General features: G+C 45.7%; 1 protein-coding gene across 1 annotated transcript in view; it reads right to left on the reverse strand.

Moving 5' to 3' along the window:
* The window catches only part of ME2 (malic enzyme 2), a 41,294-nt gene extending 25,957 nt beyond the window's left edge, over positions 1-15,337 (reverse strand). The window contains exons 1-2 of the mRNA XM_083466033.1: positions 15,179-15,337; positions 295-416 (exon numbers count right to left, since the gene is read on the reverse strand). Of these exons, the coding sequence (XP_083322159.1) occupies positions 295-402 (108 nt within the window). The 5' untranslated portion in view covers positions 403-416; positions 15,179-15,337. The remainder of the gene's footprint in view (positions 1-294; positions 417-15,178) is intronic.
* Between the last annotated feature and the right edge of the window lie 370 nt (positions 15,338-15,707).

Raw genomic sequence — 15,707 nt, forward strand, 5'->3', positions numbered from 1 at the left:
AGGATATGCAAAGTTAGATGTGGTCATTCAGGCTTTGCTTAAAGTAAGGCTTCTATCTCATTTACAACACAATCTGAACCACACCGACTCAGAAGTCAATCCTATTGAATTCAATGGAGTTTACTCCCAGGAAAGTGTGGGTAAGAGCTGCAGCAGCCTTAGTCTTTTCTTTTGAGGCTACGAGTCTCAGCACCCCCCCCCCCCCGCTCTTGCAGAATTTTTTAGCTCTGGGTAAGATCCACAGCACAGATAGCAATTCAAGAACAGACGTGAAAGACATTCCATGCGACCGACCTTATTTGTTCTCGGGTTCAGCATCAAGACCTTCCCTTTTTCTTTTGTATGTACTCTGCGACAGGCCAACACGCAGGGAGCGGAAGCTATTCTTAATCTGGAGAACATTCTGTATGGTTTGCCTGGAGAAAGAAAACATTACGTTACACGTTACAAAGAGGGCAGTCTTGTTTCACGCTGGCAACACACAGAGGTACAAGAAAACCCTTTATGGATAGTTAAGCTTTTCTCATGCTGGCTAGATAACACCTATAGCCTTTCAAAACAGCAACAATTCAGTCTAGAAGCAAGGCAGGGAGAACATTTGGAGGAATGAAAAAGAGCTAAGAGAAGGAGGTGGAAAGGAACAGTAGTGCTTTGCTTTACCCCTGGCACTTTGTGGCTGCGTATATGAGGGTGTGTGGGACGCGGGTGGCAATGTGGGCTAAACCACTGAGCCTAGGGCTTGCCGATCAGAAGGTCGGCGGTTCGAATCCCCGCGATGGGGTGAGCGCCCGTTGCTCGATCCCTGCTCCTGCCAACCTAGCAGTTCGAAAGCACATCAAAGTGCAAGTAGATAAATAGGTACTGCTCCGGCAGGAAGGTAAACGGCCTTTACGTGCGCTGCTCTGGTTTGCCAGAAGCGGCTTAGTCATGCTGGCCACATGACCTGGAAGCTGTACGCCGGCTCCCTCGGCCAATAAAGCGAGATGAGCGCCGCAACCCCAGAGTCGGCCACGACTGGACCTAATGGTCGGGGGTCCCTTTACCTTTACTATATGAGGGTGCAGCACGACTACAGGAAAAAAAACAGGTATAGGTAAAGGGCCCTGGACAGTTAAGTCCAGTCAAACACAACTATGGGGTGTGGCGCTCATCTCACTTTTCAGGCCGAGGGAGCCAGTGTTTATCCACAGACAGTTTTCCACGTCATGTGGCCAGGAAGACTAAGCTGCTTCTGGTGCAACAGGACACCGTGATGGAAACCAGAGCGCACAGAAACGCCGTTTACCTTCCTACTACAATGGTTCCTAGTTATCTGCTCACACTGGCGTGCTTTCGAACTGCTAGGCAGGCAGGAGCTGGGACACAGCAACAGCAGCTCACTCCGCCGCAGGGATTCAAACCGCCGACCTTCCGATCGGCAAGCCCAAGAGGCTCGGTGGTTTAGACCACAGCGCTACCCGTGTCCATCGTGTGTCATCGCTCACCGAGTTGCAGAAATCGCAAACCTAATTCTCATAACCATAGAGCAGCAGTTCTCAACCTGTGGGTCCCCAGATGTTGTTGGACTACAACTCCCTCATCCCTGAGCTCTGGCCTTGCTAGCTAGGGGTGATGGGAGTTGTAGTTCAACAACACCTGGGGACCCACAGGTTGAGAAAGGCTGCCCTTAGAGGCTCAGAGATGTCCAATGAAGCTGAATGCTGGAAGATTCAGAATGGACAAAAGCAGGCATTTCTCTGCACAGCTAACCTGTGGAATTCATTCACACAAGATGTAGTGATCGACACCAACTTGGACGGCTTAGGAAAATCCATGGAGGACAAGGGCTAATCCACGGCTACGAGCCATGGTCAGCCTCCATGGTCAGAGCCATGGTCAGCCTCCATGGTCAGAGGCAGCAATGCTTCCGAAGGCCAGCTGATAGAAAGCGCAGAAGGAGAGAGGAATGTTCCCACAGGAGTCTGGTTGGCCAAAGGATGCTGGAGCAGACGGGCCACTGGCATGATGCAGCAGAGCTCTTACTATTGTTACCGGAAAAATCCGAGGTTTCTCTTGGACAAAAACAAAGACACCAACCAGGATAACTTGGAGCAAAACAGCAGCCTGTAGGCTTGGCCTTTATTGAACTGTTGCAACAGGGTGTTCCCTTCACTTGCAAGAGAGAGGAAAGACCCAGAAAGATGGTGTGCAAGACCTTATAAAAACTTTTGAAATTCCCCTCCTCTAGGTCAAGCCCACCCCCAGAAACATCATGCATACATTACAGAAAGGAGGGGTTGAGGGAGGAGTTGTGGTGGTAACCTGAGTGTCCTGTCACCTGGCTGGTTCCTCCTTTCCTGCTCCCCATGAGTCACTTCCAGGAGACAAAGGGGAGTTGGCAGTTTCCTGCCCCCAGAGGGAAGATCTGATCATTGTCCTTTGTTTCAGTCCATGCTGAATCCACTCCCATATGTAAGTTCTTTGTGATCTTGATTGTCTTCTGTCTGGGATCATCAGGGTTGACATAGCAACTGGGCAGGGCTCCTGTGGATGTGCTGGGATGGTGAAGGGATTATGGCTGACCAGAACCAAGCCACCCCCCTTTGATAGTCCTTGTCATATGGAGTAAAATAAAAATGGAACAGTGCAAATCCGATGTATGGTCAATTTTTCTATGAATTTATAACAGAAATGTGGCATATGTAGTGTGTGAGTGTGAGTGTGTGTAGTTTGTACAAACTGAATGATTGGGGTGGGGGGTTCCTGCTACACTATGTTCTTACTGTAGCTCAGGCATGTCCAAGAGGTAGATCGTGATGTACTGGTAGATTGCAGGGCATTGCTGGTAGATCTCCCCCCCCGCAAGCTCAACAACTCTGCCTTCCCCCCCCCAAAAAAAGCTCAACAACTTTGCTCCATCCAATAGCAACCACGTCTAGGCCAACCCCAACCTCTCTCACCCCCAAAGAAACACAAGTAAACAGCAGAGAACCGGCAGGAGTAACGCTGACACCAAACCCTACCTACATTAAGCAAAATAGAAACATCGCCACCCAACCCCCCCCACACACCTTCCCCCCCCCTCCACCCCCTTTCCTTCCTAATGTCTCAACAAATGAAACTGATTTGTAAAAATGTTACATGGAAAAAATAGGAGAGACATTACACATACCTCTGTAAAACAAGAAAATCTTTAATAAAAATAAATAAATAACTGCGGGGGGGGGGGACAATGGGTAGATCACTGCCCGTTTTTTTAATACTGTGAGTAGATCACAGTCTATTGGGAGTGGGATGTCCCTGCTGTAGCTAAACCAAAGTACCTGTAACTGAAACAATCCCATTTCAGGGAAGGGGTACGTAGGATACATTCTACCATTCTTCCTCTGTTGCTTCCTTGGGTATATTTTAAGATTGCTAGCCCTTTGCAGTAGGGACTTTAGTAAAGCATCATATACGTGGCACAATAGAAATAGAATCTTCCGAGTTGGAAGGGACCCTAAATATCATCTCGCCCAACCGCCTGCAATGCACGACTCTGCAGCTGTCCCAGACGGGGATGGAACCTGCAACCTTGGTGTTATCAGCACCACGCTCTAACCAGCTGAGCTATCCAGGCACTATAACAACAGCAGCATCTATTGAGTCTTAAGTATTCGTTTTGCAAGCTTGGGCGCAACCTGCATTTCATGGTTTGAAGCAGAGGCCATGCCTATAAATGCTGAATTTTTCAACAGGGGGGAAGGGGGGGGGCTTTCTTTGATATGCCATAGCAGTGGTGGCGAAGCGGTGTTTCATTGGTCTCATTTGGGCCCCGGAATAATTTTATCTGGTTTTCTAATGTCATTTTATAGAATATTAAATGTGGCGGGGGAAGGAGCGAGATGCCAACATATTTTAAACACCAATGAAATGAAATTCTGGTGGAGGCCTCTTTTGAATAGCATACTGTTCCATGTCTCAAGTTATTGATTAATTAGCAGGGAAGCAGTCAAAGTTCTAGGCACAACAATATGTTAATCAATTATAAACTAGTGAGTTGGGGAAGTGGTTATAAAGGTTTGATGAGGCCCTAAGCTACTGGAGGCAATGGGGCCCTTTATATGTCCAGCTGTCATAGAAAACGGGAGATACGTAGCCATTCCAGCAATATATCTCTATTTCCTCGCACCCAGAAATGCAAGAAGGGCTTTAACTCTTGCTAGAAACTCAGAACTGGAAGGCTCCTATGGAAAAGTCCTGTATACACAGAGACTTTGCACCTGCCCATTAGGGGAAATAGGAAGCCCCGAACATATATTTTTTAGACGTCCTTTTTATGCTGAGATTCATAGAGACACCATTGACCCTTTGCTGAAGAGGCTCGCCGATCTTTCAGAAAAGTCTAAACTTAATTCTCTCCTCTTGGACAAAGATCACAAGATGACCTGGCTGGTAGCCAGATTCTGCGCCCAGATTTGTAGGCACAGATCATCCTCTAGAATAAAATAGCTTATTGGGGAAAAGCTGAAGTCGTCCTTTGGGGTGCCTCAGGGTCAATTTTTATGGTAGCCCAAATCTCAGTTGTACGGGTGTATGCATATATCTCAATTTTAACACATGAGCTATTGCTGCAATCTGCTCTAATTGTATATTTTATCTTTATGAACGCTGTTTTTATTGTGTTATGCGAGCTGGTCTTTGACCGTAATAATTTATCTCTCTATATTAAGTACGGCTTTGAAATCAAGATTCAGGTCGCTATTATACAAGGGGAGGTTACTGCCATAAATTGCTCTTTAAAAAAATAAATAAATCCATTGCCAGGAATGTAAAAACCTCCAAATGTCCTTTGGAAAGTTCCAACAGCAACGTGGGAACCGATTGTGCCTTTTTATTTTTAGTCTGCCTTGAGTTCCACCTCTCTTAGCTGCCCGCTTTAAGATGCAGGTATTACGGGAGAGAGTAGTGACTTTGTTTTATAAATCACAAATTTGGTGCACATCTGCAAACCTTTGCCCTTTAAAAACAAATCAAAGTAAAAAAGAATATGAATAAGAAGTTTTCTTTTGAATCACGCTAGTTCAGAGGGACCTGTAGCCAAATTTATTCATTTACAGCCTGGCAACAGAAACAACGGAAACTTCGTTGCTAACAGAAACACAAGCTGCGTTCTGAAGAGCGCTTGGGTGACTGGGGACAAAACCCAGCTGGCCTGCTGGAATTAATCGGTCGAGAAAGATCTATAGCAGAAATCTGTATCAAATCCAATTTATTGAAGAGATGTCATTAGTACACAGACAATTCAAACCTGAGCTAGGTTGAAGGTTTTTAGAACCCGCCAACCAACAAAAAGATTTTGGAGCTTATTTGCCACTCGGCTTTTAATGGAACTAATTAACTAATGCTTTGAAGTTTTGCACTGCAATGCCTCAGTGAAGAAGCTGTGAATCAGCCGGAGTTCTCCAATAATCCCCCCTGAAAGGTGATTTCCCTGGACACAGTCTGAAAGGCAACTCTAGACAGATTCGTCAATTGCTAGGGGGGGGGGGTTGCACCTCAAATAACGCTGGTCCTTAGATCCCAATTTGACAGCAATTATCACTACGTTCTGCTTTGCATTACTGACAGGCATCCATTAGAAGAGGCTAAGCACCTTCAAATATATTTAGCCATGATATATAGCCAACAGAAGGTACTCCTCCCAACAAATTAATTTACCTGTCTCCAGTTAATGAGCAACCTGTGGAACAGGATTGCTCTCCCGTTGCAGGGGGAGGAACAATTGAAATATGATACAAGTGTCATCTGGCCCCGGTACAATCTAATTAGCCATTACTTATTCTCTCCCGAACTCTGTCCTTGAACTCATAATTTAAAATAAATGCCGATTAAACCATAATGAATTCGGACTTTCTACTTGTCCTTCAAATTAATTCCTTAATTTAGTTTTTCAACACAAGGAGAACACACACATTAGGTTTGTTTGCTTTTTAAAATTTCTTTTTGCCAAGGGTAAGAATAGTTGCCCCGGTGCTTTAAACCATGGGGGCAAGCAGGAGTTGGGGGAATGAGGTAGCGTGGGGAAAATGGGGCAGGGCACTTGCCAAGCCCCTGCTCACCTAGGGGCTACTGCTAATCGCCCCAGGTGAGCGTGTGAATATGAGCGTGCAAGGTTGAGTCAAGTGTGCCACATACCAGTCTGGCAAAACAAGGACGTCTTGCAGTGGTTTCAGGCTTAGGGCTGACCCACAAAGCCCAAGAGATTTTTTCCCCACTTGTCCTGTGCTGTCTACGCATGAGTCCAAGTAGTTTTTCATTTGTCACACAGTTTTCTCTTAGAAAACCCGCTATTTACTGCTGAAGCGGAACAAGCTGCTATCCGCAGAAAAACCAATTAATGTTTTGACCAATTAATGTGTGGATTTCATGCTCTTTATTCAGCTCATAGTAGTGGGGAATGGAAGTTCCCCGAAATGTCTGCTTTATATACAGTGGTACCTCAGGTTAAGTACTTAATTCGTTCCAGAGGTCCGTTCTTAACCTGAAACTGTTCTTAACCTGAAGCATTACTTTAGCTAATGGGGCCTCCTGCAGCCGCCGCGCCGCAGGAACACGATTTCTGTTCTCATCCTGAAGCAAAGTTCTTAACCTGAAGCACTATTTCTGAGTTAGCAGAGTCTGTAACCTGAAGCGTATGTAACCTGAAGCGTATGTAACCCGAGGTACCACTGTACATTATTTACACAATGGGCCCCAGGTGATTGGCTAATTCAGGATTCTCCTGGAGGCCAATCAGGTTGCGGATTCACTTCCACCTGGAGTTGGATTGGGTGGCTCCTGCGGACCAATCGGACTGCTGCATTCTGAATCCTATTGTTCTAGGACCAATCAGACTGCTGCATTTTGGATCCTATTCAACTCAGTACATAACATGTTTATTCTGATTCAGCGGTGAACAGCGGGCTTTCCCGGTGGGGGGGGGGGAGAGCAGCGGGACAAGCAGAAGTGGGGGCGACCACTTAACTATCACTAATGTGGTCACTTACTCCACACAAAGCACTGGCCCAGCTTTCCTGGGGGAGGAATCCTCAGCAAACAGGTAAGTAGGAGGTAAGTTGAAAAGCCACAGCAGTTCAGACGAGGAGGAAATCAGAAAGATGTGGACTTGGCAAGCCACGGATGCAGGATGAAGCGATGATTTGGAAAGGGATACAGCTGCGATTGAATCCCCTTCAACGTTTTTATTTTGGGGGGATGGGGTGTAAGTGCAATTGTGGCAACCCCAGGATGCAGAAGGGAGCCATGGTGCTGGGACAGGGGGAATCATAGAGTTGGGAAAGACCCCAAGAGTCCATCTAGTCCAACCCCCTGCAATGCAGCAATATCAGCTAAAGCATCTAAAAAAGCCAATGCAATTCTGGGCTGCATCAATAGGAGTATAGCATCTAGATCAAGGGAAGTAATAGTGCCACTGTATTCTGCTCTGGTCAGACCTCACCTGGAGTACTGTGTCCAGTTCTGGGCACCACAGTTCAAGAAGGACACTGACAAACTGGAACGTGTCCAGAGGAGGGCAACCAAAATGGTCAAAGGCCTGGAAACGATGCCTTATGAGGAACGGCTAAGGGAGCTGGGCATGTTTAGCCTGGAGAAGAGGAGGTTAAGGGGTGATATGATAGCCATGTTCAAATATATAAAAGGATGTCACATAGAGGAGGGAGAAAGGTTGTTTTCTGTTGCTCCAGAGAAGCGGACACGGAGCAATGGATCCAAACTACAAGAAAGAAGATTCCACCTAAACATTAGGAAGAACTTCCTGACAGTAAGAGCTGTTCGACAGTGGAATTTGCTGCCAAGGAGTGTGGTGGAGTCTCCTCCTTTGGAGGTCTTTAAGCAGAGGCTTGACAACCATATGTCAGGATTGCTCTGATGGTGTTTCCTGCTTGGCAGGGGGTTGGACTCGATGGCCCTTGTGGTCTCTTCCAACTCTATGATTCTATGATTCTATGATCCATGACAGATGGCCACTGAACCTCTGCTGGAAAACCTCCAACGAAGGGGAGTCTACCACATAGCTGTCAACTTACAGATTTGAAAATAAGGGAGCAGCAGCCTCGAAAATAAGGGATCAGCAGCCAAAATAAGGGATTTTCCGGGCACAGGTATGTTCAACTTCTGAGCCCCTCCGAGCCAAAGGCAGAAAGCCCAGCCAGCAGCCAAATGAAGCCTCATCAATAAGGGACAGCAGCAGGACATGGCACTGGGATAAGGGACTGTCCCACCAAATAAGGGACGCTTGACAGCTATGGTCTACCACCTCCTGAGGGAGACTGTTCCACTGTCAAACAGCTCTTGCTGTCAGAAAGTTGTTCCTGTTGTTTAGTCCTGTTGTTCAGTCCAAATCTCCTTTCTTGTAACTCGAAGCCATTGGTTCAAATCCTACCCTCCAGAGCAGGAGTAAACAAGCTTGCTCCATCTTCCATAGGACAGCCCTTGAGATACTTGAAGATGGCTATCATATCATATCATATGCAGCAGCTAGACTGGTGACTGGGGGGCGGCCACTGAGACCGCTGATCCTGAAAGATCTTCATTGGCTCCCAGTGCATTTCAGAGCAAAATTCAAAGTGTTGGTGCTGACCTTGAAAGCCCTAAACGGCCTCGGCCCAGTATACCTGAAGGAGCATCTCCACCCCCATCGTTTTGCCCGGATACTGAGGTCCAGTTCTGAGGGCCTTCTGGTGGTTCCCTCGCTGCGAGAAGTGAGGTTACAGGGAACTAGGCAGAGGGCCTTCTCGGTGGTGGCACCCGCCCTGTGGAACTGGTGACAGACATGATTCTCCTCCTTCCCATTTTATCTTCACAACAATCCTGTGAGGTAGGGTAGCTCAGAGACATTGGCTGGCCCAAGGTCGCCCAGTAATCTTGATGGCTGGCTGGGGACCTGCACCCTGGGATGCTAGTTCTACTCTGAGTAAACCCATAGGTCACAAAGTAGGTGCATTAATTTCAACGGGATTACTCTGAGCAGGGCTTGGTTGAATACAACCCCAGGTTCGCTAAGTCAGAGGTCAGCTTCCTACAGCTCCCTGCCTGATTTTATGTGGAAAAGTTCTCACACCCATTTTTTTCCTGGACAGATGTGATTTCCGTTCAATCAGACCAGAGGCACCAATGGCTTTCCCCTTCCTAATTGCATTACCCGTCTCGATTTCACACAGCTAATAATTTTTGGTATCTAGAAGTTGGCATTTCTCTGAGTCACGGACGATTGCTGGTTTCTGAGGGGAAACCTCTTATCAGAAGGGCAGCCAGCCAGTTCAAACTAATCGTTAGCACTGTACAAAGGCGCTTATCTAGGGAGCAAATGTTTCCCATCAGTGGGACCCAGTGTACACTGATGTTGAGTTTCAGTCTGTTTTTTGTTTATTGTTAGTTTGAGCTTTTCCAAATTATTGTTGTTAATTCTTGTTCTCTTCTTATTTTATCTGCAAGCCGCCTTGAGTCCCTGTCAGGGGGGAAGGGAAGGCATAGCTAAATATATTCTATTTTTGCTATAATATTTCTTATTGATAAAATCATTGTTTTATATTTCCTGTAAACCATTTACAGGTTTATTTTTATTTATTTTTTACAATCTAGCAGTGTATAAATTCCATAAAATAAATAAATATTAGAGCCAGCTGGTGCATTTACATTATTCGTCCCCAGCCAGCCCCTAACACTCAGGGGTAGTTATCATTTAAAAAAATTTCAAAAAAGAAAATGAAGACGGGGGCACGAGAGAGTATGTTACACTGCAGTAGCCGTATCATCTTGGAATGTACATTTCTGACGATCAATCGATTGTCAAATGACTTATATCTGTGGAATACACTTTATTTACACTGCAATATTGCAAACAGTTTGCCCAACAATTTATAATAACAACTCAACAATGTGGAAGGTACTGTGTCATTAAATCTCCAAAGGAAGGTTTGGATAACAGCCTGGATTGGAAGGATTAACGGCTTGGGAGTTGCTGCGTCATGAAACTTCAGATAACAGACTTGGACAACAGCCCAGACTGGAATGGAGTCAGGAGAAGCTGCGCTGGCAAATAGACAGTTGGAAAAATATACAGACACAGATAAAGCTGTATTCGACGGACGAAAGGATATATGATTTCTGACATGATTGAGAATCGTAGAGCCAGAGACAGAGAACTTTAAAGCGTTAAAATCGGGATGTGGAAAATATGAAAACAACAAGGAGAGGGAGGACTGAGATTTGGAGATATGCTTCAGAGGTCCAGACTATGGGGAGGCCCAAAAAATTAATAATTACAATTTGGATTCTAATTTGGTCTTTTTTGTTGTAGTTTTTTGTTTTAATTGGTTTATGATTGGATATGTTGATTGGATGTTTTTTATTGGAAAATTAATAAAAATGATTTTTTTTATAAAAAGGAATGTACATTTCTTCTGAATTTTAAAAAAGGTATTCAAAAGCAGTCAAAGCAATGTTTACACGAAGCATGGGGGAAAGTGGACGGCTCAAGGATGTAAATTTTATTTATCTGAGCTTGGCTAGTTCCTACACACATTGACACATGCCCTCCATCAAGACAAGCGAGAGGCCAATTCCAGCCAGGCAAAAACACTCCAGGAGGGTGCAAAGTCAGACCACCGAAAAGCATGGGCTGGGAAGCGGGTATGCAATGGGGAGAGAAGTTGGAGCACTGGGCTAGGAACTGGGAGACTAGGGTCCACACTCAGCCATGAAGTTCACTGGGTGAACTTGGGATGGTCCCCGACTCTCAGCCTAGCCTTCCTCACAGGGCTGCTGTTAGGAGGATAAAATGGGGAGAAGAATGCACACCATCTAAACATAGAAATAGAATAAGCAGAGAGGTCTATGCCGAGAGATCCTGCTCATGGATAAAGCAGAGGTGTCTGTTTTTATTTTCACTGGAAAGGGGGCATGCGGGTGAAGAGAACTAAGCCTTCCCTAGACTTCTTCTCCTCCCTCAGCCCAACTAACTTCCAGAACTACTAGGGGGAAAGTGCTTCAGGTAATGAGGCACCATTTGGAAGGAGAGGGGAAAGGGCTTCACTAAGATGGTAAAGGTAAAGGGTAAAGGGACCCCTGACCATTAGGTCTAGTCACGGCCGACTCTGGGGTTGCGGTGCTCATCTCGCTTTATTGGCTGAGGGAGCCGGCGTACAGCTTCCGGGTCATGTGGCCAGCATGACTAAGCCGCTTCTGGCAAACCAGAGCAGCGCACGGAAACGCCGTTTACCTTCCCGCCAGAGCGGTACATATTTATCTACTTGCACTTTGACGTGCTTCCGAACTGCTAGGTTGGCAGGAGCAGGGACCGAGCAACGGGAGCTCACCCCGTCGTGGGGATTCGAACCGCCGACCTTCTGATTGCAAGTCCTAGGCTCTGTGGTTTAACCCACAGCGCCACTCGCGTCCCTTACACTAAGATGGTAAGTCTATGTTATTGGCCAAACCACTTCAGGCTCCGTGTGGAGCCTCACAAAACGGAACACTCCTCCATGCAAATCCTTCCTTGCATATAGAAACCTAGCATGTCAGGAGAAGGGGAACCCATTTCCTTGAGCATACTGAACTCCCTGCATTCTGAAAACTACGAGATATGGGAGCCTTTCTCCCTGACATGCTAGCTTTCTGTGGGGAGGATTATTTTCTTTTTTAAAAAGACCACATGGGCCTCCAATCTGCAGTCCAAAGTAATAAAGAGCAGAGACCTTGCACAGGATTAGACCTCATCCAAAGGCATGAGGACCATTAAAAAAGAAGGACTTTATGCTCCTTGGAACGAGCAAGATGAATCACAGTACTAAGTGTCCACACATTTTGTGGAAATAGCCAGACCTTTTTATAAGCTTGAGACAGAACAGCTCATGCTAGATTGGCTCACCACTTTAGCAGAGATAAAACAGGCTATAATTTATTACGCTGGGCAAGTTCCAGGTACAAATTGATCGCTGCATTATGCCTCTGCTTCAAACAAATAGAGACACTGCCTCTGCATATTAGATTTCAGAATCAATTAATTCTTCACATTTTTGTCCCGCAGCAAAAAAGTGAAGACATTTATGTTAGATGTTACAGCCATATTAATGCAATTATCTTGCTCAAAATGATGACTACATCAAAAATATATAATATACCAGAGTGCAGTGAGCAACCACATATTATCAGGTGGTCCTAAATAATCTACTTCGGACTTATTGACTTTATAGACAGAGCAACAAAATTGGAAACACGTTAATGCCCGTTTTTAATAGTTTGTTTCTAGACCTGTAGTTAAAGGTAAAGGTAAAGGTACCCCTGCCCGTACGGTGCCCGACTCTAGGGTTGCGCGCTCATCTCGCTCAAGAGGCCATGAGCTGGCGCCGTTCGAAGACACTTCCGGGTCACGTGGCCAGCGTGAAGAAGCTGCAACTGGCGAGCCAGCACCAGCGCAGCACACGGAAACGCCGTTTACCTTCCCACTATAAAGTGGTGCCTATTTATCTACTTGCGCTTAGGGGTGCTTTCAAACTGCTAGTTGGGCAGGAGCTGGGACCGAACGACGGGAGCTCACCCCGCCGCGGGGATTCGAACCGCCGACCTTACGATCAGCAAGTCCTAGGCACTGAGGTTTTACCCACAGCGCCACCCACGTCCCTCAGACCTGTAGTTAAAGCCTCCTAATAGTGTAAATAGTAAAAGTAGGCATACAGTATTTAATTCCTTTGCCTGTGTATGAAACAGAGACACAGAAAAGAAACTTCAAAGTGGCACTTTTGTGGCAAGCAAAACACATCTACAGCCAGCTTGTTCAAACTAGAAGCGAGTTTTAGGTTTGCTCCTTTCAGGGATGAAGGAGTATGTAAGTATGTGATGCAACTGTCTAAGAAGGGACTCTCTAACATTGTCTCTCTACTTTATTTCCTGTTAATGGTAGATCTTAGAATTTCATAATGCTAAGAAAAAGGAACCTACCTCATTCCACGACAAGCCACTCTCCATTCCCAACAACAGGGGAACTTAAAGACCACATATCAAACATAGTTTGTCCTTGTATTTTTGTGTGCTTTGTTTTACAAATTGTGGACATGGAAGCATTTTCCAGCTGTGTGGAACTCTGCTTTTGTCGTGATACACAAGCTCCTAAAAACTTATCGACTCACTGCTGCTTTCTTGTGATTAAGGCTCTTAACAGGCCTGCTGCAGTTCAGCTATTGATTTTGACCCTGAAAGGCGGGTTATGCACATTTAAAATAAATAAACAATAACCTGCAAAGGAAAGTGGAAGAGCAGTGCGTGAAGTGGGTGGGGTTTTCAACCTCTCCCATCATACCCCTGCTGTGAAGAAGCTGCTTAATTTGGCCTGCAAAAGAACCTTTGCATTTTATAACACAGAACAGAAAAGGATGAGGATGAGGACAGACAACACATAACTAAGCCCTCATGGCTAGTCTTGCACTAATTTTCAGGGACTTAGGAAAGAAACTGAAGAGAAGGCACTTGCCACTGTGGGTATGTTTGTTACACCCCTCCACCACATAAAATGCAGTAAGACTGACAGCTCCAAGCCCAATACTACAATAGAGAATTTTCCTTGCAGCAATATCTCACAGGACATTTACAGTGCTCTGGAATACATAAGCAGGTGGCAGAAGCCAAAGTACTCTACATGCAAAGATGGGCACATGGCAGGTGGCTCTAGGAAGTGAGCCACTGAGCATATTACAAGGAACAGATTGAACACTATAGAAAATACCACAGCCACCAGCCCACCTGCTATGGAGAGACACTCCTGTCTTCTGTGTATGTCCCTAAGGAAATTGTTTCATACAACAGAAAGCAAAACTCACTCTGGCTGTGCTGACAGCACAAATAGTCTTTATTTGCAGCAATTAAAGGTGGAATGGAAAATAATATTCCAGTGAACCACAAGCAAAGAAAGGATCAGGAAAAAAGAGTCAAGAATTAACCATCAATTAGTTGTTGCTATTTCTGCAGTTTATGTGATAAACGTACGAGGAACATTTCGTTATTTCTATTCTGGTCTCCTTTCTATGGCCCATTAGAATGGAATTTTTATTTCTCTCTTCGCTGCTGCAAGCTCTAAGTGACGTTTTGGCTCTACATATGTCAAAGTCACTGCAAAAGAAATCTGCGATCAAACCCAGATTAGCTGAGTGAAAATGTTTGCTTCCAAGTCTGAAATCTTCACTTCCTGAGTTTTATGAGAAGAGAGAGGTTCACTTCAGGCCAAGAGCTGACACACAAAATGGCTTTGCTCTAAGGGCTGGACGTGCAGCAATAAGGATGACTAGTTTTAAAGCTCAACTACCATCAGATTTTAGCTTGAAGGTTTAGCTACCCTTCAGGATAAGTTTCCTTCCCCTCATAGCCCTGCCTCTTTATTGACAGGTCTTCACTAAAGTGAAGGTTTTTTTGCAAATATGCTCTCACTTGCTTTTATAACACACACACACTTCATTTCAGACAGCTTGTTTCCTTCAAAATAAAACCGTAGACACTGTCCCAAGCAGATTGCGCTGTCCCAAGGAACCTTGCCAGATACCAGTAAGCAGCTTGCAGGAATGCAAACGGTTTCCACTGTTGGAAGTAATGTTTTGCAAACAGAGGACTGCGAAAAATAAATCGGATATGGATCTGAGCAGGAGGGGGACTCGTCCTGCCCAAGCGAAAAATCTGTTTGATCTAATTTCTAAAGACAAATTATTTTTAGGAGATCACCACCCCACAGCATGGATGCTTAACTGTCTACCTAAAGACACACAATCCTATCAGCATCCTAAATCACTCAACGGAGGGCCTGCGGAGAAGCACTATTTGCTAAGCAAGTTTCAACATGCCATTTGAAACAGGGTGACCCATCCAGAGGCCACTGCTATGATGAATTATTATTATTCTTAATTATTATATTATAATATAATAATTATTAATAATAGTAATACCAGCTTGAGCTGCAGTTTAATTATGAATTTGCCCATAGCAAACACACACACACACACGAAAAGTATATGTATATATGTAAAGGTACATTAAGAGTCTAAAAGACAGGTCCCGGGAGGGAAAGGGACTGAACTGAAAAGCAACCAGGAAGAAAATAAAATGAATATAACTACAAAGGGCAACCATAAGAAACGCAGGTTGTAGATTTTAATAAAAGTGAGAAATAGTTTACCAGGCAAGTGGCTGCCGACACCTTCTGCTCTTCGTCGCAGCGCTATGTGATGCTATTCCACCATCTAAGCCCTCTGCCAAGCCCACGATCCTCCTGCAGGCCCCGGGAGTGAATGAAGCACGCAAGCCGAAGTCAGGGAGCGACACCCTGGGGGCGGGTCTCCCCTCGCTGAGCGACATCGCAGCCCGACCAATGAAAGGCGCAGGCGAGTAGACAGCCGGGAGCTGCCGCCAGCCAATGGTGCTTCCGCAGCTCGGTCCCGCCGCTCTCGCCGTGGAACCACAGAAGGCGGAAGCAAGGGGATGGGGGGGGGGCTTATTTGAATTATGCTGAAAAGCTGGCCGGAGCAGCCAATCAGAGCGCTCTCGTAAGGATAAAGCATCTTCAGAAGGACCACCGCGGCGGGATGCAGAGGAAAACATCTGGCTGCGGAGATGATGGCGGACTTGGGAGGCAATGAAAGCAACGGGAGGTTGGTGGGTGCGGCTTGGCCAGCCGGCGCTGATTTAAAGGGAAAGTCTATGGAGAG

The sequence above is a fragment of the Podarcis liolepis genome, assembly GCF_965112155.1.
Source record: "Podarcis liolepis genome assembly, chromosome: 11".
In the NCBI taxonomy this organism is placed as follows: domain Eukaryota; kingdom Metazoa; phylum Chordata; class Lepidosauria; order Squamata; family Lacertidae; genus Podarcis; species Podarcis liolepis.